Raw genomic sequence first — 25,274 nt, 5'->3', positions numbered from 1 at the left:
TTTCTTGGTCAATTATTATGATTAGAATATGTTTCAAGCGTCATCTAAGAAGCTAGCAATAAGATGATGTCATTTAGTGGAATAAAAAAAAAATATAAAAAAAAAAAATATTTAAATTTAAAAAAAAAACAGTGGATAAGGTCTTCGGAAGTTCCTTTCATTTGTGAGATGGTTCAGGTGAAACAGATTAAGTTAGCCACTTCAAGAGTCCAGACTTACCAAGGCTTTTGGCATTCCCACGCATATCTGCCGAATATAGGTGAACTAGGTTCCCTTCTACTGTTGGAGAACTTTGACTAATGCAGTTCATTTACCCGTAAACACCATGCCCATTTATTTCTGAGCATTCACAGGGTATTCAGTACACGGAGATGACGAACTGTTCTGACAGAATTTATTGTTCTCTAGTTAATTAATGACGATAGCAAGACAATGCAGTGTAGCCAAACTGTTGGCGAACAGTTTCGACTTAGGTCGAACGGAGATAGGACACGCTTCCCTTACTAGGATACCGGCTCGCTAATCTTAGTTACGTCACAGTAGAGGGAACAACAACTTTGATGGCAGTCGCCAATGGACTGGAAAAGTACACCCTCTTCAGATCGAAGACAATATTTTACTGAACCCAATCCTAAAATAATTCTACTTCGGTTAATCAAATTGATAGTGCGGACGTGAAAGTTAAAAAGGAAATGCACCTTTACTGTATAATAGACAGTCTGTTATACGGTGTTCTTGTAGGAAATAATTGTCCCTCGTAATCTGGCAGAAACCCAGTGGCGCCATTGTACAACGTTTATGAAAACCTGGTGAAACGCAACATCAAAGAGAAGACATGAACATTTGATAACGGAAACATTTCTTGCATATAGACTCCTGACCCCAGGTCAGATCCACCCTCTCTGTAAGCTAGATGACATGCTTCCTGTATGTATGTCTTTGTTGAAATGAACCATTTATATTATATAATCGTGAAATAGCAATTACATATAATAATACAATCCTGTTATGTCGACAGCTACGCTTTATAATAAATTACTTTGTAATTTGTAAATGAAACCCAATCATCAGATATCGTTTTAAGTCTCCGGCGTGAATCAGAATTAGACACGTATGCTAAATATCATGTACGTGCACAACGCCAAAACTACAAAGTCATACCATGCCAAAAATATCTTTCTTGCACGAGGGCGTCACAGTCGTCACATGTTATGCTTTCTGTAAATACCGGTATACATAAGATTTATACTTTAGAAATAGATAGAATTGTTAAACAGTGTTGTGGATTGGAGTTACTTGTGTTTACTATTAAAGAGAAATTAACCATCTCCGTACCGGAAGGGGCGGCACTCGGACGTAAAGGTGCCCGGATAGGGAGAACTACGTCATGACATTGCGTTCAAATATGTCGGCTACTAATTCAATCCTATTGCCGGTAGATCGTTTCATTACATTTGTATTGGTACTGGGCCAGGTATTAAGTTACAAACTGATTCCGGTTTAACAAACTTCCAAGCTATATGGTTTCCCTTTGTTATATCCCCATAGGATTATGCTGTCAAATATGAGCGTACTATATGTTTGCTAACTTGGTCGAAGTAGTATTATATAACAGGGTTGGTGGGTCCGTGGAATTTTGGAGCTATGGCGAGTAAATCCTTCGCTTAAAATTCACGGTACGTTCCATTAACTTGGCTTATTGGGGTGTTAGGGTATGATTCACGAAACGATGAACTAAAATAGACCAAGGCACACATGGTTGATCGTCACAATAGATTATTGCCCAAAGTTCAGAGCGATTAATCTACCGTGTATATTTAGTAAGCATCCTTCAAATAAAGACTTTATGAATAAATAAGAAAGTGCCAGCCTTGGTCAGTTTGTCGGTGTGGCCACTGATGTTCCTCTAAGTGTAGGTGAGATGCCAAACTAAGTTTACACGGAGCGGTACGAGAGACTGGTGAAGGTTATCGCAGCTCTAATCCTCCAATGACTCACCACCTCTTCAATACACTAAAAATAGCGCTTGTTTAAAAATGTTCGTTATATTGTGAGCTTTGGAAGGCAATCGCGTGCGTTTTTGGCGAATGAAATACTGATGTAAAGATGTATAAACGGTCTCAATATGACACGCATTAAGTCGGCGTGTCAGGGAAGGGTCGAGTGCCAACCTCGATGGTAGTACATCGCTATGTACTGGCCATTTAAATATACATATGTCTGCGAACCGAACATTTACAAGTTGATGGCGCCGGTGTTCAAAGGTAGTCCGTTCGATGTTTGTAAAATGCACGCCGTTAACTGTCTCACTTCTCTTTAATGGTCGTCATTGAGTAACAATCGCACGGATTCAGCGCCCATTGTCTTTCGTATTGCTTTGCAGGGTACAAATATATTAAACATTAATTCGGATAGAAAACCTAGCAAACAAACCTTAGAAGAAAACGTTAATTACTCTTTTAGCAGATTGACCATTGCCCACTGTACGTATTTACAAATTGATCGTTGCCCTCTGCACGTGTTTATAGATTGACCAGTGATCACTGCACGTGTTTATAGATTTTCTTTTGACCCCTGCAGGTGTTAACGGATAAACCAGTGACCTATGCACGTATTAAGATATTAATTGCTGAACTCTTTTCGTGTTATATTGACCAGTAACACTGCACGTGTATACACATCCCTGTATGTGTTTACATATTCACGTTGTATGAGATGCATGTGACTTATTTGCACGTGAGCAGAGAAGCTCGTTCCCATTTGGTTCATGAATGTCTTATTAAAATAAGAATAATATTTGTGTTTATGATAGAGCCTTCAAACACCGGGACGTGTTACCGTAGTGTTGGCGGAAGTGTGACTACCTGGTCCCGATAGCGGACAGGAATAGATAAAGAACTTTATATTAAGGTCACGCACGCTACCAATTACCCACCAATTTGATGCTTGCAGAATTTAATTTCCTCCTTTTTAAAACTGCTGATAGGAAACAATAAAAGGCATTTATTGCTCGATTTGAACACAACATTCCCTATACACAGTACCTCCACCCAGAGACGAATATATAAGTATCTGCTTCACCCTATCCAAAACCAAACTTGTGAGGAGAGGCCCTCACATAATGCTATAAGCAATAGGGCGATGGCGAATTTTAATGGTATCAATTAGTAACTTTTACTGCAAAATCAGTTTACTTCGTGATTGATTTAAGACTGTTACTTCAAATATCGCGCAAATCTTATTTTCTGTCGGGTAGTGTTGTAGGATTCCTAGAAGTTTTGTTCACGCCTTATTTCTCATTTCATGTATTAAAAAGTGTTTTAGTTTATAAATATAGAGTTCCATCCATCATTGTAAGGTATTTGAAGCGTCCTAGATTTCATATGCGTTTGATGTTTGATGTAAGTCCCCGCCCATGCGTGACCCGGGGCCTCTGACCGCATCAGGACGATGCCCCGGGGCTGTAATCTGTTCTGATAGTTTCTCCAGTCGAACTTGCATCAAACATTATTCCTCTCAACGGACTTTTATTTCTCTTTTCTTTCCGGTAATGATCTTCCTCCCTAATCTAACAGCAGTAATCCCTCTCTACAATCAATTATCCCCCTCATTCCTTCAACATTTATCAGTTTCCGCCACCCATTACCAGTAATCCCACTTCGACTGTAATCCTTTCGAAAGCTGCCCCGACGGCCAGGGGACATTGACGTCCAATTTACCGTAGATATAAGGTAAACATAAACCCGCAGGAACCAGCAGGAAGCGCCGCATCCGATCTGTAACGCCCAGACATGTTATTATCTTAAGGTGGTCATGACATTAATGTCGAGATGGTCGATAATTCGGGGCAAAACCAGACAAAACCACAGACACACTTACACGTAAAAGTTCGCTGCAAAAACGGCGCATTTTACCGCGTAAAGTATAATTATGCTCTCAGTAGTCCACAGCTCATTTGAATATTTCGTTTTCTACCACAATACGCTGTGTTATTCCACTCTCAGATCATTGTATAAACATGATGACAGTTTGTTTGCATTGAATTTATTAGTTAATTTAATCGACATTCAATGGCATATTTCCTTTTTTGCTCATCTTGATAAATATTTTATGATAACTTTACAGGGAAGATGTTCGGACGGCCAGTATCGTGGCTGCTGACCCGGCCGGAGTGGACTGTCTGGTCATTGATAGAGAGTAAGTATGGTTAAGTATGGCTAGCATGTTCATTGTACAAAACTTCCACGCATTCTGTTCCTGTTATCTTTGCTTTACGATAATGGCGTAAGGATATTTGGCGTCATATCTGGGTCTGTGTGTTTTGGGAACAAATACAGACTGCGTGCGGGTCTGTGTGTTTTGGGAACAAATACAGACTGCGTGCGTAAAGTATCACAGTTAAGGAGAAGGCACTTGTTTTGACGCCATTCTTTCCCCAAATATACGAAACGTACATATGGTCAACGGCGGTCATCTACATTAATATGTGTACCAGAATCGCGCTCGCCTATGCCAAAAGACCTTGGTAACAAAGCGTACCAGGTGTTTATAAATATTTTCATATATCCGCTCTCTCAAACTAAATAACATATGGTAACCTTTTGATATGGGCGAATATATGCTTATTGTAATATTTGGCAGATAGCAACTCCTACCGTTGCCTGCAACTCTACACCACCCCAAGCTGCTGGCCGGGAAAGGGCCGCCTTGTAAGACAAGGGCAATGGAAAATAGCGGCTGATTTACACAGGGCTTCACCTCGCCCAATCTTCATAAACAGTCGAGTGATGAGTATCTGCCTCATCAAGGTCAAGATAATAGAGATAGGTTTTTTGACATCCTTTTAAACTCGTATATCTGGAATATGTCGACGTGTATAGTCCCTCCCATGACGGACAGATATGACAGGGCCCGTCAACACTGGTTCGTCAGGTACACAGGATCCGTTGTAGCGCCAATGTCTTATATTCTGACAAATTCTGAGTTTTGTTGCGCTATTGATTTAATTTATTGCACCAAGCTTGGCGGCTTTCGAATGTTTTGAAATGTTACACAAAATAGCTGTTAAGCTCAATCCAAAAGTGTTCTTGACCTTTCACGTTTCTGTCGGTGCTGGTGAACCGGCAGATAGAACGTTTTCATCACCAGCGTATGGGATCACCTCGGGGGTTGCTTACCCTAAACGAGGCTGAAGAGATGAGAATGTTTCTTAACAAATCACGTGTTTTTTCTTTAAGTACGAAAATCTGCATTTCACAACCGGAACAAAAGTTAGCGTACAGGTACGCTCTGTATTGCCTCACACTGAGACGTAAACTTCTTACGTGAGTGTGGGGCTCGTTAACAGACCTGGAAACCTGTTGATACTATCTCCTGGCCCTAATACCTATCTATGTGTTATAATTGGCTGTTGACAGGTACGGCTTTGAAATATGGGATCTTAATGAGCACAGACAATTCCTTCAATTCAAAAGTCAAGCTTGACAAATGGTTCCAATCTGGAAACAACGATAGGCATACATGTTGTTGTGTGGTGGGGCGTATCAAAATGGGCCTGTATTCGTCTGTAGACAGGTAGACAGGTAGTCTGGTAACGAAGTGGTACCATTCGGAACGACCACGCCTATAAGAAAGGTACCACGTCCTACAGTCTGCCCTGGCTATGGAGATTACATGTTACAGTTCATTCTCTACTGAAGAGCCAGTTCTAAATATCAGGATTTCCCCTCTAGACGATCCTGTTGACCAATTAAACACTTAGCCAGAATCTTATACCCGAGTGACATAAATCAAGTTATCATACTTCAGTGTCAAGAATGGTTATAAATATTTAAGATCGTAGACCTACATGCTTTTCATTATCAGATAGATAACGTCATGATGGGTGCCACATGTGTAACAGGACACACTAAAACCACCGGAACACATTTGTTAGCTTCATTTTTTTTTAAAACATTCATTTGGTAGAGGGCATGATATTTTCTTCTCATTCCAATGTCGCCTCATTTCCTGTGGTTGACCTTTCATATGGAATCTGATTTCCGGTTTTGTCCTTATGCATTGCCGCTGTGTTATTTTGTTTTCTGTATTGCTTTTTATACATCATGGCACTAAGATTGTCCAAACTGCCGTTAGTTCAGCTAACGCGCTAATGATATACCTCTTCCGATTGATAAGGCTGACTGACAGCTGCACAATACTAGCATAAGTCACCTTCAATACAGTCTCGGGCAGCAATTAGTTTTAAAACTGGTTGAAAGAAGAGAACAAAACGAGGAGACGAAATATTTCAATTAACGATGGTAATGGACAGATGCGTTGGCATTGGTTTCTTATACGTGGTGAAGATTCATGGTTACACGCTACAAAGATAGAATCCATGAATAAAATATCTAGATACTGGGCTTGGCCTTGTGACACATGGCGTGTATAAATGGTACCATTCCGGAGATTCCCATGCTACAGAGAGGCATATCTCTCTCTCCGCTCTAAATATATATGACTTGGCTTGACGACAATATAATATTCTTATCACAATTAATTAGCAGGAGGACCAACTCATTCATACACGTGGAAAGATTCATGGAAAATCTGCATGTTTATCATACATGATAGCAAGCTAAGCATTATTCGTATATGTTGACAAAGTTCGTGCAAGCCAACTCCTTCGCTAATGGGTTGTACCTTCTGAGTGAATGAGGAGACTCGTTTGAAAACCCTTTGGGAATAGGCATTTTTCTTAGATCTCTTTGTTTCTTTCGGAACACTAAGGAGACAAGATTGACCTGCTTCTTTCAGATATTTTTCAACAACGTCTCATTTTCTCTCTCTCTGTAGTTTTGAACGTGATACATATGTCGTCATAAAATCTGTAGTTTTGAACGTAATACATATGTCGTCATAGAAGTCGACGAGATAGTTTTGGCATCATACAGTGGTCAGTAAGTGGTCAATATAAGCTGATGTTGCGATGACGTAAAGCGTCAAACAAACAAGCAGACAAGCAGTGAACCCCAGAATAAACTAACAACCACTTAAGACATGAACGAACTAACAACCGCTTAAGACATGAACAAACTAACAACCGTTTAAGACATGAACAAACTAACAACCGCTTAAGACATGAACAAACTAACAACCACTTTTAAGACCTGAACAAACTAACAACCGCTTAAGACATGAACAAACTAACAACCGTTTAAGACATGAACAAACTAACAACCACTGAAGACCAGAACAAAATAACAACCACCGAAGACTTGGGCCCGTATTCATGAAACCGTTCTCATGCTCAAACATGGATTCTGTGTTCAAGTTTTCTTGTAACTCACCTTAATCATGTCAACGATCAAAAAGTCTAATTTAATTATTGAATACGGCTAGAAGTCTCTTCAATTTTTGTCCAAAGCTTTAACAAAATAAGATTTTTAAAATAATTTATAACGGGAACAAGAAATTAGGCTTGAGCACAAAATCCATGCTTGAGCATGAGAACGGTTCCATTAATACGGGCCCCGAAGAAACACCGAAGACCCGAACCAACAAACAAACATTGACGTCCTGAACAAACAAACGAACAATGACGTCCCTGAACAAACTAACGAACATTGACGTCCTGAACAAACTAACAAACATTGACGTCATGAACAAACTAACGAACAATGACATACTGAACAAACTAATGAACAATGACGTCCTGAACAAACTAATGAACAATGACGTCCTGAACAAACTAACGAACAATGACGTCCTGTACAAACCAACGAACAATGACGTCCTGAACAAACTAACGAACATTGACGTCCTGAACAAACTAACGAACAATGACGTCCCTGAACAAACTAACGAACAATGACGTCCCTGAACAGACAAACGAACAATGACGTCCTGAACAAAGTAACGAACATTGACGTCCTGAACAAACTAACTAACGATGACGTCCTGAACAAACTAACTTACGATGACGTTCTGAACAAACTAGCTAACGATGACGTTCTGAGCAAACTAACGAACAATGACGTCCTGAACAAACTAACGAACAATGAATCATTCAGGCCCGATCAAACAATCGTTCAAGTCCCGAACAAACTACAAGACAATCAGTGAGGTCCCGAACAAAATACAATCACTAAGGGCCTACATCAACTAAATGTCATACCTGATAGTAGAAATGCAAAGAGGAAGTGGAAGAACGCTAAAAGGTATTATGTGCTAATGATTAACACTGTACATGTAAATAATAGCACCGCCTTGATCGGTTTAATTCTGCATGCATCCCTGTGGTCTACTCAGTTTGACAGATGTTGATTCCCTGCCCAAAGGCCGAACTCAAAGGCTGTATCAATCTAAGCAGATGGTTACCAGTTGTTTACAAAAACCACATAAAGACTTATGTTACCTGTCTCTAACACTTCGGATCAAAGCCAAATTGTTAACTGTCTATCATTGCCTTTGTAGGTCGTACTCACAGCTAATCAGTGATCTAGACGAGCTCAAGCGAGTGTACGAAGATGAGGATGAAAAAGCCGTGTAAGTATACCATTGAATAAACACAGCAACATTTAGTGAAGTAGACGTTACATTCATTTTAGAATTTTAATCTGTCATTACTAACGTCCTCAAGAGTAGCATCATCCTTTTATTCACGTAGTCTATATAATCATACTATGCGGTAATGCGCTGTAAGAGTGGCTTGCAATTGTCAAACAGCTTCATTCCATGGTCTCCGTGGCGTTTGAGTTGGAAGAGATTGTGGCTCTTTGTATATAGACAAATATTGACTTAGGCCCTAAGCGACAATGTTACAGTTTGGCAGAAAAACGTTGTCAGGAGTAGGCCTCAAAATTCATAGTCCAACAGCTTTATGAACACATTCAGAATAACAATACCAACAGTGTTGTACCGAAATAGTGGCCAGAGTTGAAGGCATAGTGCACTCGCCAGGTCAAACATTATATCTGTGACCAATCAAAATATGGCACCATTTTATATAAATAGTAGAAATGTCGCATTGTTATTTGTATAATGTACTTTGTATCTGCTGCAATGAATTCGTTAACATGTATTTGGTATTATCCATTAGTTACTGTGTTTACGGTATAATGTCCTATGTATTTGGTACAATGTCAATCCTTACAGGACTGGTGTGATACCTTAAGAGTAATATAACATAGACAAAGCCTGGACGTCTACTATGATATAGAAAAACGTACCTATCCAACAAAACAGCAGACAATTATCCTCCCTCCACCCAAATACGGCATCGCGACAACACGGACGGTTTCAGTTTTTACCAATAATAATCAACTTGACATATTGCACTGATACAGTATGAAAAGTATGTTATATGTAGATATGACCTTGTTTTTGCATAGGTTCGACCCGGAGTTTGTCAAACTCAAGCTTAGCGACATCAGTATCGTTGCCACGCTTGGAGTCGGGGGTTTCGGCCGCGTGGAACTGGTAAGTGCCCTGTACAAGCTTGTGTTTGTCCTTTTTACCAATGTGTCTTAAGACTTTCTTGTACCGTATACATTTGTTTACACTTTGTTAAGTTTATGAGGCTTTCGAACAAGGCAGTTTTATTGACATGTCTGATGTTCTAAAGATAAAACGTATTTGATAGGAGAGAGTTACTTATCAACTCCGACGGAAAAATAATACTGTATACGTAATAAATATCTAAAAGAGTTTTAAGTGGGGAGAGGGGGAGGAAGAGACGGCGGCGGCGATGGTGTTGACGATGTAGCCATAGATTATCTTAGATCTTGGCAAGCTCATCTCTGAAACGAAGTTATAGAAAAATGATATAATTTATCACCGTTCTATAAAAAGACGATCTTCATACTCAGATAGATATGAACAGATGCTGGCCCCACAGCTGACAAGGGTATATATGTAGACGGGTCTCTGGCATTTCAGCAAGCTTGGTACGACTTGCAATAGGATATAATACACATTCATCAATTTTCGATAGATCTGCGCGTGCTGCGTTCCTGTTTGTGGTTCGCTGGCTATCAGATAGACAACGCATGCACCGCAATGAGAGTTATCACCACTGCGGGAAAACCATCACACAAGCACATAAAACCACAGCAAACGGACAGTTTATTATTTATGCCCTCAAACTTAATAGAAGTGTGCATATCGATATCCCTAACATTGACCTAGTGTTCTTGTATACCGTCACTTTTTTCCGAACATTGCATTAGGAATGGTAACATGTTTGTCCCCATTTTTTTCGGAGTGAGTTTATTGTTCTTGTTGATGAGACGCCCTCCCAAGCTGTGATCGTGATCTAGGTGTTTTTCTCATAATTGAGAATCATTTTCATTCCAAAGATTCTACCGCGGCTACTAGCATTGTTTGGAAAGATTACGAGAGGTAATTGCAAACCGAAATGGCAACTGCCAAGAATTACATCATGGTTCGGTTAAACCCTTACGCCATTGTCAATGCACTTGCACCAAATGTCATATGTACTTTTTCATCGTGTGTGATCGCAGAGAATAGTTTGAGCACATAGAAGTATTTAATGTTAATGTTTGGTCACGTGTTTTGAACATTAAGTCATGTGATCTGACTTAACGAAATGATTGGTCTCATGATGCATTGTAAATGTTGAAAAAAGTCATCGGTTCAACGCTTTACATCGTAGGTTATCGAGTATATTCCTAAACGTATTACCACCCCACAAAAAAGTGTACGCAAAGTTAATTTAGGGTCGTCCGTCATTCACTAAAGCTTAAATATTGGCAACCCTGATCATTGCTGTAACTGGAATATCCTCAGTAGCGTCGCCAACTTTCCACCTTTCTGAGAAATGTATCACCTTGGTGCCTTGATGTGTAGTGAACGGCAGCAGAGCGTTTGACAAGACGCCATTACGTCGTTCCGCCGGAGACAACAGGATTTTGATGTGTATGATTGCGCGTTGATGATTGTAACTGAATGACTGTGTGATTGCGGTAGCAACTTCTATGCAAACACAAACACTCGCGGGAAACCCTCCTTACAGACACCATAAACACGTAACCCTACCACCGCTCAACACATTACGATAGCTATGTAAATGTCTGAGCCTCTCAACCCTAGATCGTCATGTTCGTTTTACGGGTATGCAATCGTATGCAGTAAATCGTGCATTTCACCACCTGTACAAGCATACAGGATAAAGAAACCTTGACCTGAATACTTCCATCCAATATACCTCACTCCGGGAACGATTCGTAATTGATAAAACACCCTTATATCTAGCGTACCAGAGATAAATGCGCCTACACTGTATTTATTATGCTGTTTACTGTTTTTATGTCATTATTGGAACTATATCGTTTTAGGTCCAGGTAAACAATGATATCACAAAGACATTCGCCCTGAAGATCCTCAAAAAGCATCACATCGTGGAGACGAGACAGCAAGAACATATCATGAACGAGAAGAAGATCATGTCCGAATCGAGATCCGACTTCATTGTGAGGTCAGTGTGATTACCTAATCTGCCATCGGTACCATTTAATCATATACGGCCTCTGTTGCCTTGGTAATTGTCTCTTGGAAGAGTTATACCTGCCCTAGAAGGCATAATTTCTATTCACACCCCACTCTCTACCTCTCCCGTTGGCCTTGATAAGGACATGAGCGTGACCAGACTCCCCCTAGCGGGCTGCTCCACACGTGCTGTTTGTTTATCTAGCTGTTGGGTTTTATTACCGAAATTTTAATGCGACGTTACAATAGCTCTGCCAAAAAGTTGTTAAGTATCTTATATTGAGTGCAGCAATGGCCTTGTATACATCGCTAAGCCGTGTTAACACGCCCTCCGTCGTATCACATCACATCTCGTGCTCGCAGCACGTGGGCCCTTATGATGTACTCTATTTATAACATAAACATTGAATACAATTCTTATCACAAAACCTCATTGTCTGAACGTTTTCGAGTTTAATCATACTTTTTCTTTTCTTTATCACACATTATCTCCCCTTGATCTTCCAAGTCGTCACTATAACAATAAAACGCGTGCTATTTATATAAGTGTTGTTCTGTCCTACAGATTGTATCGGACGTTCAAGGACAGAAAATACCTGTACATGTTACTAGAGGTCTGCTTAGGTGGGGAGCTCTGGACTGTTCTCCGAGACAAGTGAGTAACAACCAAATCACGAGAAAAACGAGTCACATCTTTCGATAATATGTCAAAGCCTTCAGTAGCGTGCACAACATTTCCGTTTTATTTCAACTTCGACTAAAAAGCGCCAAAATGACTCTTTATCAAATTCAAAGTCTTTTTGCCAAAAACGGACGAGAATAATGCTGTTTGATGGGAATTGTAAAATGTCAAATGAGACAAAACGATCACACGGGGTTTTCACTTTGAAATCTGTTGTCTAAGTCGGTCAAAAGCACGACAGCAAACATAAAGATACGTCACTTTCCGAATAAACGATTACTACTACTAAATGGGGATTAAAAATAATAATGAAATTAAAAACGCATAAAAATGTGTTGTTATCCGGAATGTGTTCTGTGCCAGGGGTTCGTTTGACGACAGTACGACACGGTTTTATACGGGCTGTGTGGTGGAGGCGTTCGCTTACCTACATAACAAGGGCGTCGTCTACAGGGATCTCAAACCAGAAAACCTCCTCATCGACACTCAGGGATACGTCAAACTGGTCAGTATTATCCTGTGAACGAGTCCCTACTGACCTATAGGTACGGTCATCATCTAAGGTCAAACTATACAAACATATTGGAATAGATTGATATGGGGTACATAAGAGTCCAATGTTCTATCACCACATGGCTTTTAGTTGTTAAATCATTGTTACACCCGAACACATCATACAGTATCATTACAAAGGTAGTTTACGTTTAATTTGGATTTACACTAATACCTTAGTCGTTAATTAATATGAAATAAGTGTGACAAATTCATAATATATATATATATATATATAGCTTGTAATTCACATAATTTGAATGTAAAGGTTGTTTTCTGTTTTTCTTGTGTGAATTGATAGCATCTATAACTCGAGCTGAGAGGGAGTTAACATGACTAATATTGTTATTCAAGATGTGTTGAAACAATTTATTAAATCTGAAAATGATTGGACGAAAATGTTATGAAATATATCTTTATAAACTGGAGAAATCTTTTAATGCAGTATGGATTGAAATTTCATTTAAAAATATGTAGGTCAGGTATTATTGGATTGATATAATGTGAACTTGCCAACTTAAGGGTTTTCGAAAAACATTTTTAAACTTATTCGCTGAAAGTTATTTTTATACATTAAATCCCCATAAACCTTTTGTAAAACGGAGAAATTAAAAAGTAAAAATAAACCTTGTTTGGAGGATTTTCTATATGCTTAGTGTGTTCTTTTGTATGAGGAAATATTGTCTAAACTCTTGTCAGAAGGGATACCGCGTTGTACTGGCAAATAGGTACTTTAGACGTATCGCATAGAGATCGCCCTCCCCCGCCTCATCTTCATTGTACACGGAGAAAAAAGGTACCTTCCTACACAAAGCTGTATAGTCACTGACGATTAACGAGATGATGTATCGTTATCTAGTCTACTTGTACCGGCTGATAACTAAAGTAACCTAAGTAATTGGGTCGTGTTGTTTACTGTGTCTGAATGTAGGACGCAAGGTTCTACATTATAGGCTAACTTACCATCGACTAGCCAACTCTAAATATTGTCCAACATACACGCCTCGTTTTACATGATATTGGGTTTGTCTGACACATTCCTTGCATAAAACATTCTTGGTTACATGTCAAAATAGTGTAAATTACAATAACTGCTAGAATTGCACGGTGTACGTTGGTATATATAGAAAACGCAGTATGGGTAGTTAGGTACATTCACACGAGAAATGTAAACATTGTAATATACAACACCCTAAACAATGCCAAGGTCAAACAAGGTCAAGGCTAGGTGTACATAGCTACTGCAGCGTGTATACGAGTAATCCAGTCTAGCCATCAAGCCATAACGTTATCATTGCCCTGTACAAACTGCCAGGTCATTGACATTAACAGTAGGAACTGGTACACATTCTCATCAAACCTTCACTGACTTTGTAAGGAAAGTGTTACGGATAATTGTAAGACACACGTATGTAATTGCACCTATATAATACCATTCGACATCACCTAACAGGCAATGATGACCTACAGCCAGAACTTCCCGTGAACTCTCCCCACGCCGTCAAGTCTAATTTTGCTAGTCAGATGTACCTTAGTGATTGCATGATTACCATTGTTTTTGTTTGGTTCCTTTGCCAATAGAATACGTCTTTTTTGAACAGGTGGACTTTGGGTTCGCGAAAAAGGTCGGACTAGGGAGGAAGACCTGGACCTTCTGTGGCACCCCTGAATATGTGGCGCCGGAAATCATTCTCAACAAAGGTCACGATATTTCAGCAGACTACTGGTCACTGGGAATACTCATGTTCGAGCTACTGACGGGCAGGTAAGACCCCGTATTTCGATCTGTAGGGCAGCAATACCATCAATAAAATTAAGTGAGACATTCGTCTAAAAGATGGTACGATAGTAGGGTCACACAGGAGTATAATGGACAAAAACAATGTATAGGAAGACAGGAGGAAAGGAAAGAAAGATGAAGAGAAAACGATTGGATAAAAAGATAACTTGACGTTGCATAACACGTATGTTAGGATTGCGTTGCCAGTTATTTATAAATATGACAGGAATGACAGAAACATGATTTCTGCTGTACGCGAGTATGTTAACAATGTTACTTTCTTACAGTCCGCCGTTTTCCGGCCAGGATCCTATGAAAACATACAACATCATTCTGAAGGGTATCGATGCGATAGACTTCCCACGCAAGATCACAAAGAACGCCCAAAACCTAATCAAGAAACTATGCAGGTATAGTGTTGTATATGATAATTATTTAACATGTCGTTCAAGATCAACCATTATTGAAAATGAAGTGTATCAAACTGGATATGAAAAACTATTGAAAGTATTGCCAGTATAAATACCCATTTAAGTATAAAATAAACCATCAAATGACCTCGAACTAATTATACAAAGTACCTCTATTGTTTACAGAAGTGTGTTTGTTTACATAAAATTATAATGATGTCTCTGTATTCTTAAAATAGAAATTTGCAATTAATGAGTTATACTTAATGAGATATGTATGTTTGCAGGGAGACTCCGTCAGAACGTTTAGGGTTCGGGCGGGGCGGAGTGCGAGAGATACAAAAACACAAATGGTTCGAGGGATTTAACTGGGATGGTCTAAAGAAACGGAGTCACAAGCCGCCTATAACTCCAGCAGTAAGTCATGTCGGCCTTCACTGAATATCCATATATTCCATATTCTTACACTTATATTTCGGATAAATATATACTTGATGAGCCTTTCTGCCTTCTATGGCTTCTCTATATCTATACCTCATTAAGTTTATGGTGCTTTATTGTTGAATTCGTTTTTTTTATATTTCGATGTTAAATCATTAAGATATCTATTATTACTATTTCAGTGTATATTCGAGTGAGGCCTAGCGGTAGATCTTACAATTTATTATTTATGTTTATAGTATTTCGTTGATGATTCGATGATATAATTTTTGATATTTCGATGTTGATTCGCTAATATGTTTTTGGTACTTTGGTGTTGATTCGCTAATATATTTTTGGTATTTCGGTGTTGATTTGTTAATATGATTTTTGTTTTCGGTGTTGATTCGCTTATATGGTTTGGGTATTTCGGTATAATTAGGGCCCCCGTATCGGAGATACGGATGCCCTTTAGTGAGCACTCTGTCTGTCTGTCTGTCTGTCTGTCTGTCTGTCTGTCTGTCCGTCCACAAATTATGTTCCTGGCTGATAACTTGGGTATTTATTGACCGATGTAAATGAAACTTGGTCAAGATGTTCAGTTAACAAAAATACAAACTGAGGTAAAAAGTCAAGGTCAAAGGTCAAGGTAATCAGATTCAAAGGTCAAGGTCAAATTTTGCATCTTTTCACTGATGAACGTTTTGTTATGACATGATGAAGCAAAGTTGATCAGAATTAAATAAGGAGTCAACTGACCAAAGTTCGGGGTTACTGGGTTAATGATCAAGGTCATTTGGGTCCAAAGGTCAAAGACAAAGTGGATCTCTGACTTTGACCCTGGCTCTTGATGGAGGAGGTATATAAGGTGAAATAAAACAAATCAAAGCTAACAAATGCGTATTGCACCGGTATTTACATTTCTGTTAGCCAAGCAAATATGGAGGGGGAAGGAAACAAGACTCACATCAAAGTACATGTAAAAAGTATATTTTGTTTCCTTGTGATTCTTTTTGAAGTCGAAATGTCAAACGTCAAGCTCAGCTATTGCTTCTTGATGATTATGGGTGATATATTGCCACAAAACGGGGCCCTTACTGACCTGTCAGTGTTCTAGTTTCGCTAGTCTACTTTTTTCGCTGTTGCTACACGAACATGTGTTACATATTTAGATGTCAAATCACTAAAATGTGTTTTTGATATTATTTCGGTGTTGATTCGGTTAAGGTTTTAGTGATTACCCAAATATCTCGGGAATATTTATACAAAACAATGGGCATAAAGCTGTCACTGGTAGTCTTGCGAGTGAAAATATTTCCATAAGAATGCTTTACGTACCATTGCAAAGGGATGTGAAACCAAAGGCTTTTGTAACGTCACAGATCCTACTGTAACATCAGTATAAGTTTTCCTGTACTTTCTATATTGCAGATAAAAGGCACAACAGATACCTCAAACTTCGACGATTACCCAGAAGAGGAAGACGATCCACCTCCGGATGATGTTACAGGTTGGGACAAGGATTTTTGATGGCAGATCACATGATATGTACTTTAAAGTGAAAGTGATGACCTGCGTATGAGGTGATCTTACCTGATCACAAACGAAAGTCGTGGAAGGATAGCGCATTATGGCAGAACCATAATATCCCAAAAAGCAATTTTTGAGGAGTTTGAACAATTCAGTGTCAAACGTATAGCCTCAGTTGAAGTGTAGGAAGTGACGTCATAGGCCTTACCATCCGTCCTTACAGAAACCAGGGAGTCGAGCTAGTGGAATGACGTCACACTGACATAGTGGAATGGCGCCTATAATATAACCTATGCAAACTGTTCAATGACTAGTGCTACTCCCGAGGCCGACCAAAGTAAGGCGACAGGCTGTGATAATGAAGTGTTCGACATTGTGTGGTATCATGATCTCCGTCTCGTTATAGTAGACATTTGTGTGAATACTTTCCAGTGTCCGCTGTGTGTCTTGCACCAATACCTTGTGCTGACAGCCCACGTGGCTGTCATGCACTGCTCTCATCCTCCATAGAACCACGTGCTGTAACTTTGGTTCGAGTTTTGGATGCAACAAACAACAAACAGAGATTCTATTTCGATTGATTTGGCAAGATTCAGATCGATTTGTTTAATTGTTTGCCCAGAATCCGAAAGACATGCACTCGTAAAATGACTATATTTCCCTACACCGTCCAAATATTCTCAGATAATCGGATGTAAAAGATGCAAAAAATAAGATTTGATTACGAATGAATAAATACTTGAGTGATTCATCAGGCTATGAACACTGCTTGTATACGGTATATTGATTCAGGAGTACAGTCCAAACATTGTGTTATTACTTTATTGGATAGCTTTGTTTGGCATTTTGATAGTTTTAATTGTTTAATGCAGCTAATATATTAGTCCCAATATGCTCATCCATGATGTCTATAGGATTAAGGACGTGTAGTAGGTCCAGTACTGGAACAACTGTAAATCAGGTAGATTTCGCGAGACATTTATTTTGAGAATGTTCAATCCGCTAAATTCACATCACGGGAATTAAAGGATGATCGTAAGACACGTGATCGGCCTATACAATTTGTATCAGGTACAGTATGCCAAAATGATTTGCACGGCACCGTACAGCTGATTGAAACGCAATGACGGAAACAATTGTTATTTACTTTAAATTGCTAAATACAATATTCCGTAAAGTCTAATAAATGCAAGGTTATCAATGCAGACAGTCAATTTAGCATTTGAGCTGATATTTGTTTTCGCGCAAATTATCAAAAAGATGGATGACTAATTACAACATTTCGCAAACATTTATCAACACCCAGTCAAAGATGTAGCATCGATCTGTTTCCCTTTGCGAAAGAAAAACCACGTGAATGAGCGGAACTCGTGAAAACTATGTGATTTACTGAAACAGGTATGAAGAAAGTATAGTGATATGTATATGAATATATAATTTAATATATAGCAATGTAACGGCTGATAATAGCTACTGAATTTAGACATTATGTAGAGAGATATAACATGGAGTTGAAATCTTGAATACAATACACGTAAAACACCGGTAAACCAGCTGTTTGACTGACGTTGACTGTGAGTATTCAGCAGAATTGTGCCACAAATGATATTTGTTATAGGGGGAAAGAGAGGGGGGGGGGGGGGGGGGGGTATGATTTGGAGGTAGTGTCATTTTAACATACTAAAAAGTTAATTGAGGGGAGCTAAGTAAAAGCATCGCTTATACAGGGGTATGGTTTTAAGTGATAGCGACTATATAAATGTGGGGTTATAGATAACATTAAGTACTATACTGTGTGTGAGTGTTGACACTGAGTGGGTAGAGAGATCGGTGTAGTTAACGTAACACTAGATATTACCCTCGTGTACATACGTTTTCGTGGTTTTAGTGTTTAGTGTTCATCTCCGATTACAGTTGGGGTATATAGTTGTTGGGGTGTATTTATTAATAATGGTTTATTATATATACTGACGAGTGGGATGTTGTTTTCAGTTTACATGGTATAAAATGGCACCCTAATATTTGCCTCGATTGTGGTGGCCAGTTCTACCCGTACATAACTACGGTCTACTCTAATACTTGTGGACGGATACCCTGTCTCCCAACATCTACTCCGATCCAGAACGATTCAACCGATACTGACCTGGCCCCAGAATCATGAAATGATCTTAAGTATAAATTTGACTTCAGTTTGAACTTAACGTCTAAGATTGTATCATGGTCCCGGGGCCTGGTATTACTATCTTTAAACACCTGATTGCTTCTCAATCTATAGAATAAAAATCAGATCAAAAGAAAGGCATTACTATATTTATACGGATTATTGTTCATTTACTTTCTGTATTGAAATAGTGTTTGTGATATTTTTCTGTATACCTGTTTGTATAACATGTATCTCATTGTGTTGATGACGTTTATACTGGTGCTGCAGGCTAACCTGTCCGTCCGTCGTTATCGGACGTACGGACGGACACACAATTCCCGTGTACTACTTGCCATAGTTGGGTGTTCAACTGGAGGGTAACGTGCCTTACATAGTGGCTGGGGTGTACTCGTGATTATTTTTAATAGAAAATAAAGAAATATGAAATACTCTTACATGGTCTTCTACTGTGCGTTGCTATCTCCGACAAAATGTGAAATGACGATCAGCCAGAATAAAGATATCGGATCAACGAAGAAGTTTGCAAATTTTTATAAAATGGGCACAGGGGAAATAGTTATATTGAGTGAGAATATATACTTTTCACCTCATTGGCTTGGCCGATGTGGCTTAAATGGCAATTGTGTTGAAAATGTAGCCTATGTATTTCCCATAAAATAGCATATATTGGTCGATTTAGAATTAATTGTATTACTATATGTAGGGGAAAATGTCAAATTAAATGTTCTCAATCTATTGGCTAGTGGAGAAGCTATAAAGCAGCATGTCGACTTGGAGTATACACAAACACTGAGCTTCTAGAATATCTCCGAAACCATAAAGTGAAACGATTACAATATACAAACCGTGTTTAAGAGCATTTGTATTCAGGCTAAAACCGCCCTATTGCACTCGTCGTTATGTGGCGGGTTAAAATTACTTACCTAAAGATACTTCAAGTAAATAATGCACACGCAACTGATACAGGCCCATGGATGCAGAGTGACAAGAATCCAAAGATATGTTTCAGTCTGAGAGAAACCAAAAAAATAAAATCTTAACAACTTACGACATCAAAGTCAGAGCAGCGTGGGGTATCATAATGCTAACGCGTTCTAAATGGGCGAAATGACCACATGGTGCAGTAAAATATGTATTTGGTTTGGCTTTATGTATCTACATACAAACTTAAAATCATCGCTTCCTTTCTTCGCATTTCTTATGATAACTCAGACAAACTCCAGTTGCATGTCTGAAATTAACATACATACTGCTCTATGTGAACGTGCTCGCTCTGCAGCCATGAACGGAATTCCGCCTACGAATTTAGTGTCGGAACTCTGTACAGTTGGCCTTACTGCTGCAAGGAAGCATTCCGATTTGAAAGCAGCTCAAAAATTTGGAAACTCAAGAAGGTACGACATCAATGTCAGAGCAAAATGCGGTGATTTAGGAGCAAGAAATGGTGCTGATCATATGAACCAGTTCCTGGCGACACTCGATTCCCAAGGTTAGTCACAGCCAGCCTTTACTGCTACAAGATATAATTTAACGTTGGAAGCGTGGTTTGGAAACATTTAGAGGCTTTGTATAAGGATTTTTTTTAATTGTGCCCGATCCCATTGCTTAAATCAAACCGATGGAGGCTGGAGCAAAACAAACAAACAAAATGTCAACGCTCTTGATGCCGTGGCAATTATTATCGGACAGCACATGTAAAAACTGACATACATTATCATATATAGACGTCAGGAACAAATCATGCTACTAACGCAGCCCACAATCAGCTTCTTGAACCAAAGCCACATTAATCGCACTAATGCTTTTGAACTAGAATAAGAGTAGCCAGGCAATGAAAGCAGAAATAATTGTCGATGGGTTTAGACAGAGGGCAATCATGGGATAAGATACATGAATCCTATCGGAGAGGGAGATTCGTCGGTTTTTACACGTATACGTGGGGAGGTTTCAATTTTAGGATGCATCATTTTAAGTTTTTGATTTCAAGAGAATGAAAATATAGAGGAGCTAAGAGTTGAGTTAATGCAAAAAGATTTGCAATACAGATGTGTTCTGGAGACATAACTACACCACAAGAAAAGATGGAAAGCTACAAAGCAGATAGTGTCAGATATCCTCAATGCCTGCCACCTTGCCTTCTGTAACCACACTGTTCTGATTATGTAAGACCTAGAACAAGACTAGGAATACTGTCGATACAACATCTGTACAATTACCAATTCACAAAAGAATAATCATCCAAAATCGACTTAACCTAAAACTGTTTTAATAAAGAACAAAGTTCAGTTGGGGAGAGATGGAACACCAGGAAATTCAGATTAGGAGAACACTAAGACAAGTTCAGAAGGAACCAAGGAGTTAGAGTTTGCTGATGTTAGATGTCGTTACTCTGCAAAGAACTGCAGACAAAAGTCAACACTTCATTGGAAACACTACTCTTGGCCGCTAATTTATTTAGAAGAGTGCTTGATGCACATCAGCATCAAGTTAAATGGTGGTAAACTACACATTAAATGTAGCAGAGATTCTTGGCAAGACAGATGCTGATGGTACTCTGTTGATTATCCTTGTTCCGCAATGGTCTCCAACTGTTTGGGGGAAATATGACTTAATCCCATCTAGGAAAACATTTTTAAAGATAAATGAACAAAGAGGAAAACAGCCTGAACACAGCATCAAGTATGAACCCAAACCGGAAACCATTATCAAGAGATGGAGAACTAAGGTCGCCAGCCGAAAATAATGCAACACCAGGAAGGCCAGAAAATCATATGGTACAAATGTTGCTGATGTCACGGAAGTTGTGAGTAACGTAACTTCAACAACAGAAAATAGGAAATGACATCTATATTATCAAGCAAAAAACCAACAACAACGCAATTGAGAAATCTACCTTGCAACAATCTCTGTCATGTTTATGGCACAGCGAAAGATAGAAACGATTCTCTGCATCACACTTCGGTACGAATGTTAAAAAATGTGTCTACACAATTCAAATTGTTAAACAACTGTTATATACACCCTGTAAAGACAACAGACGTACATTGATCAACATAAATGCGCTACCATACAGGGGTATATTATGAAAAAGGCAGAAGAAAATGTGACTGTGTCAGTGGAAAATAAGGGTATGCTGATACACCAGAAGCACATGCCTTGCCGCAAGTCAAAATAGAAAAGTAAAGGAGATCAGTGGTGGTGGCGACTTGATGGGAGTCAAAATAGAAAAATAAAGGAGATCAGTGGTGGTGGAGACTTGATGGGAGGGAAAAACCGGCTGCATCACAAACCTTGTAATATAATGGCAGGCAACTGTAGCGGGAAAATCGTTTGGAGATAAAAGCCATTTCTACTGTTTTCATTGACACGGTGTGTTCAATATTTGTTATTTAAAAACGATAGACTTAGTAATTCCTTCGAGATTCACACAGAGCGAATGAATCGTGACAGATCATTATGAAATAGTGCAATGTTATGCTTTCCTGCCAAAACCAGCATACCAAAGAGGAAAAAGTAAAGACTTCTGGTATTCGGGTACTGGGGAAATGGGAAGGAGGTTATTGTTTGCTGTCACTAACGGGGGGCATTAATGAAAGGAACTTTAAGCACCTTGTTGCCGTCTATGATACACGATATTTCATGTGTTCGCTGATAAATGTGCCACAGTTGTAATTTCATCTCAAATCAAAGGATACGGACAGAATGCAATTATTATTTTTATATATTTCAAAACCGGCTATGAATGACGCTGTTTCCTGATAGTATAGTCTGTATGTTGTTTGCCCGGACAATCACTCAATTGTCGGATGGTTTATATGTGGATGGTATTCATAATTACAAACCTTCTTGTTCATTTTAAAACATGAAACAAATTTCTTTATAATTTCCCACGATTCTCCTATATAACTACATGTAGTTATGAATAGAGGAACGAAACTATCGATTTGTTCTCATTTAAGGGTGAAAAATAACGTTTTTCCAAGAATTCACTTTGTATACACTGGTCCCAAGAGTGTGCCTTTTTTGAAGATGATAACAATTTTAATATTTCTTTTTATTGAATATGTATCAGAATGTAAATTAGCGATGGTATGCCTACGACAAAGTAATCATGCATCTGTCCTATGTTGTTTTGCTCTTCTTCTACACCACTATTTCACCGTGTAGCTGCTGTCTCTCGTTATAGATAAACAGGGAATATCTATAAAAACAGGGTCATTTCGGTATATATAATTTAGCATTTACACTTTAGGGAAACCTTGAGCAGTTTTCCCAAAATAATTTCAGTTTACTCGGCTCTCGAACCACGTAATACGTCCAAATCACACGCATATGATCTAATAATAATTCCAGGGGATATAGAAATACACCAGTCAACGTCTGCAATTTTTATCCCATTACATAATATCCGTACATCGCCGGTCATTCGTATTTACCGTAAGCAACAACAAATTTTAGTCCGACACTAACTTAAACGAACATTATGCGACACTGCTGCTCATACATATAGCAATCATTTTTTTATAAAGTGGACGTACTACTGTTTCAAAATAGCAACCAATAACAATAGTAGCTTGCATGCTTTTCAGCTTCTAGTTGCTGGCAGAAATTCATCAGCAATGATATGAATTGAACTGAATAAAAAAAAATGTAGGGTGACGTGATTCTATTTCAGCTCCACTTGCGTGATATATTCCAAAAAGACAATTGCAGTATTGTCAAGAACGCACGTCGTAGTTCACCACAAGGTGTCAATACATTCCATCAAAAACTGCTACAGTTACATAGTCATCTTCAATTGAACATACATTGCCGGGTCAATTTAGACCAATTAACTAAATAGCAGTGCCGTTTACAATCATGCAAAGAATGATCCAAGATCAAGTGTTGAATAACATGGATCTATACTTTGCAGATCCAGCTCAACACAACTAGTAAAAGTTATTATTAGATGAATGGAATTTAATTTACCTTAACGACACGTCAGATGTCATAAAATGCATAGTAAAGGTGTTTTCACTGAGGATACAAAACTGTATTCATCTGCCAACAAAAGACATCAACAAAATATCTAAGTTGCCAGAGAAATTCAAAATATCCATTGAACACCTCTAACTTAATATATATGGAAATAGGCAACACCACGGAAGATCCCTATGATACATTACTAGATAAGAGCAATGCCATTCTAGTAGCACAAGAGGCGCAATGGGCCTGAATCGCTCACCAGGTATTAATCTTACACTTGTAATCTTAAAAGTGGACTAAAATACGGCTACAGGCAAAATACCAGTGTTTGATTCAAAAGAATCTATTAAAAGATTTAAACATGCGACACATGTGACCTTGCAAAGAAGGATATTAAGTTGAACGGGCTTAATAGCCTTCCATACCAGCATGCTTCTGGCCAAATATCATTACCCTTGATTATTCAGAGGTTGTTTAAAAACTTCAACATATTTGACCCCTCTGACCTTGCAAATGGTTGAAGGTCATTCATTTGAACAAACTTGGTAACGATTCTTCCCAGCATGTTAATGACCAAATATCAACATCCTAGGCCTCTTGGTTATACATCAGAAGTTGTTAAAAGGTTTTAAACTTTTTTGACCCCAGTGACCTTGAAAAAGATTAAGGTCATTCAATCGAACAAACTTGGTTGCCCTTCATCTCAGCATTTTCTAGGCCAAATATCATCACCCTATGCCTCTTGGTCATTCAGAAGAAGTAGTTTCAAGGTTTTGACCCCTGTGACCTTGGATATAAGTCAAGGTCATTCATTTGAACAAACTAGGTAGCGATTCATCCTAGCTTGTTCCTGGCAAAATAGCATCACCCTAGGCCTCTTGGTTATTCAGAAGAAGCTGTTGAAAGGTTTTAAATATATTTGATCCTTGTGACCTTGAATATAAGTCAAGGTAAATCAATAGAACAAACTTGGTAGCCCTTTATCCCAGCATAATACTGGCAAAAAACATCTAGGCATCTTGGTTTTTCAGAAGATGTTTTAAAGGTTTTAACATATTTGACCCCTGTGACCTTAAATATAAGTCAAGATCATTCATTTGAACAATTTTGGTAGACCTTCATCCCAGCAAGTGACTGGCCAAAAAGCATCACCTTGGGCCTCTTGGTTATTCAGACGAAGTTGTGAAAAGATTTTAATATACTTGACCCCTGTGACCTTGAAAATAGATGAAGGTCAATCATTTGATCGCATTATAAAAGGGTAACGTTCTGAGGACA

At 38.7% G+C, this 25,274-nt stretch overlaps 1 protein-coding gene across 4 annotated transcripts in view; it reads left to right on the top strand.

Annotated features, from left to right (window-relative positions):
• LOC110451175 (cGMP-dependent protein kinase 1-like) overlaps window positions 1-19,462 on the top strand; it is a 109,073-nt gene extending 89,611 nt beyond the window's left edge. For all 4 annotated transcript variants that reach the window (XM_021499044.1, XM_021499045.1, XM_021499046.1 and 1 more), the window contains 10 exons: window positions 4,126-4,197; window positions 8,458-8,529; window positions 9,375-9,462; window positions 11,340-11,479; window positions 12,056-12,145; window positions 12,536-12,677; window positions 14,326-14,489; window positions 14,792-14,914; window positions 15,202-15,331; window positions 16,766-19,462. In XM_021499044.1, coding sequence (XP_021354719.1) covers window positions 4,126-4,197; window positions 8,458-8,529; window positions 9,375-9,462; window positions 11,340-11,479; window positions 12,056-12,145; window positions 12,536-12,677; window positions 14,326-14,489; window positions 14,792-14,914; window positions 15,202-15,331; window positions 16,766-16,864 — 1,120 coding nt within the window. In that variant the 3' untranslated portion in view covers window positions 16,865-19,462. The remainder of the gene's footprint in view (window positions 1-4,125; window positions 4,198-8,457; window positions 8,530-9,374; window positions 9,463-11,339; window positions 11,480-12,055; window positions 12,146-12,535; window positions 12,678-14,325; window positions 14,490-14,791; window positions 14,915-15,201; window positions 15,332-16,765) is intronic.
• The last annotated feature ends 5,812 nt before the right edge of the window (window positions 19,463-25,274 follow it).

The sequence above is a fragment of the Mizuhopecten yessoensis genome, unplaced genomic scaffold (assembly GCF_002113885.1).
Source record: "Mizuhopecten yessoensis strain PY_sf001 unplaced genomic scaffold, ASM211388v2 scaffold5859, whole genome shotgun sequence".
Lineage (NCBI taxonomy): Eukaryota > Metazoa > Mollusca > Bivalvia > Pectinida > Pectinidae > Mizuhopecten > Mizuhopecten yessoensis.
This window is presented reverse-complemented; position numbering and strand designations above follow the sequence as displayed.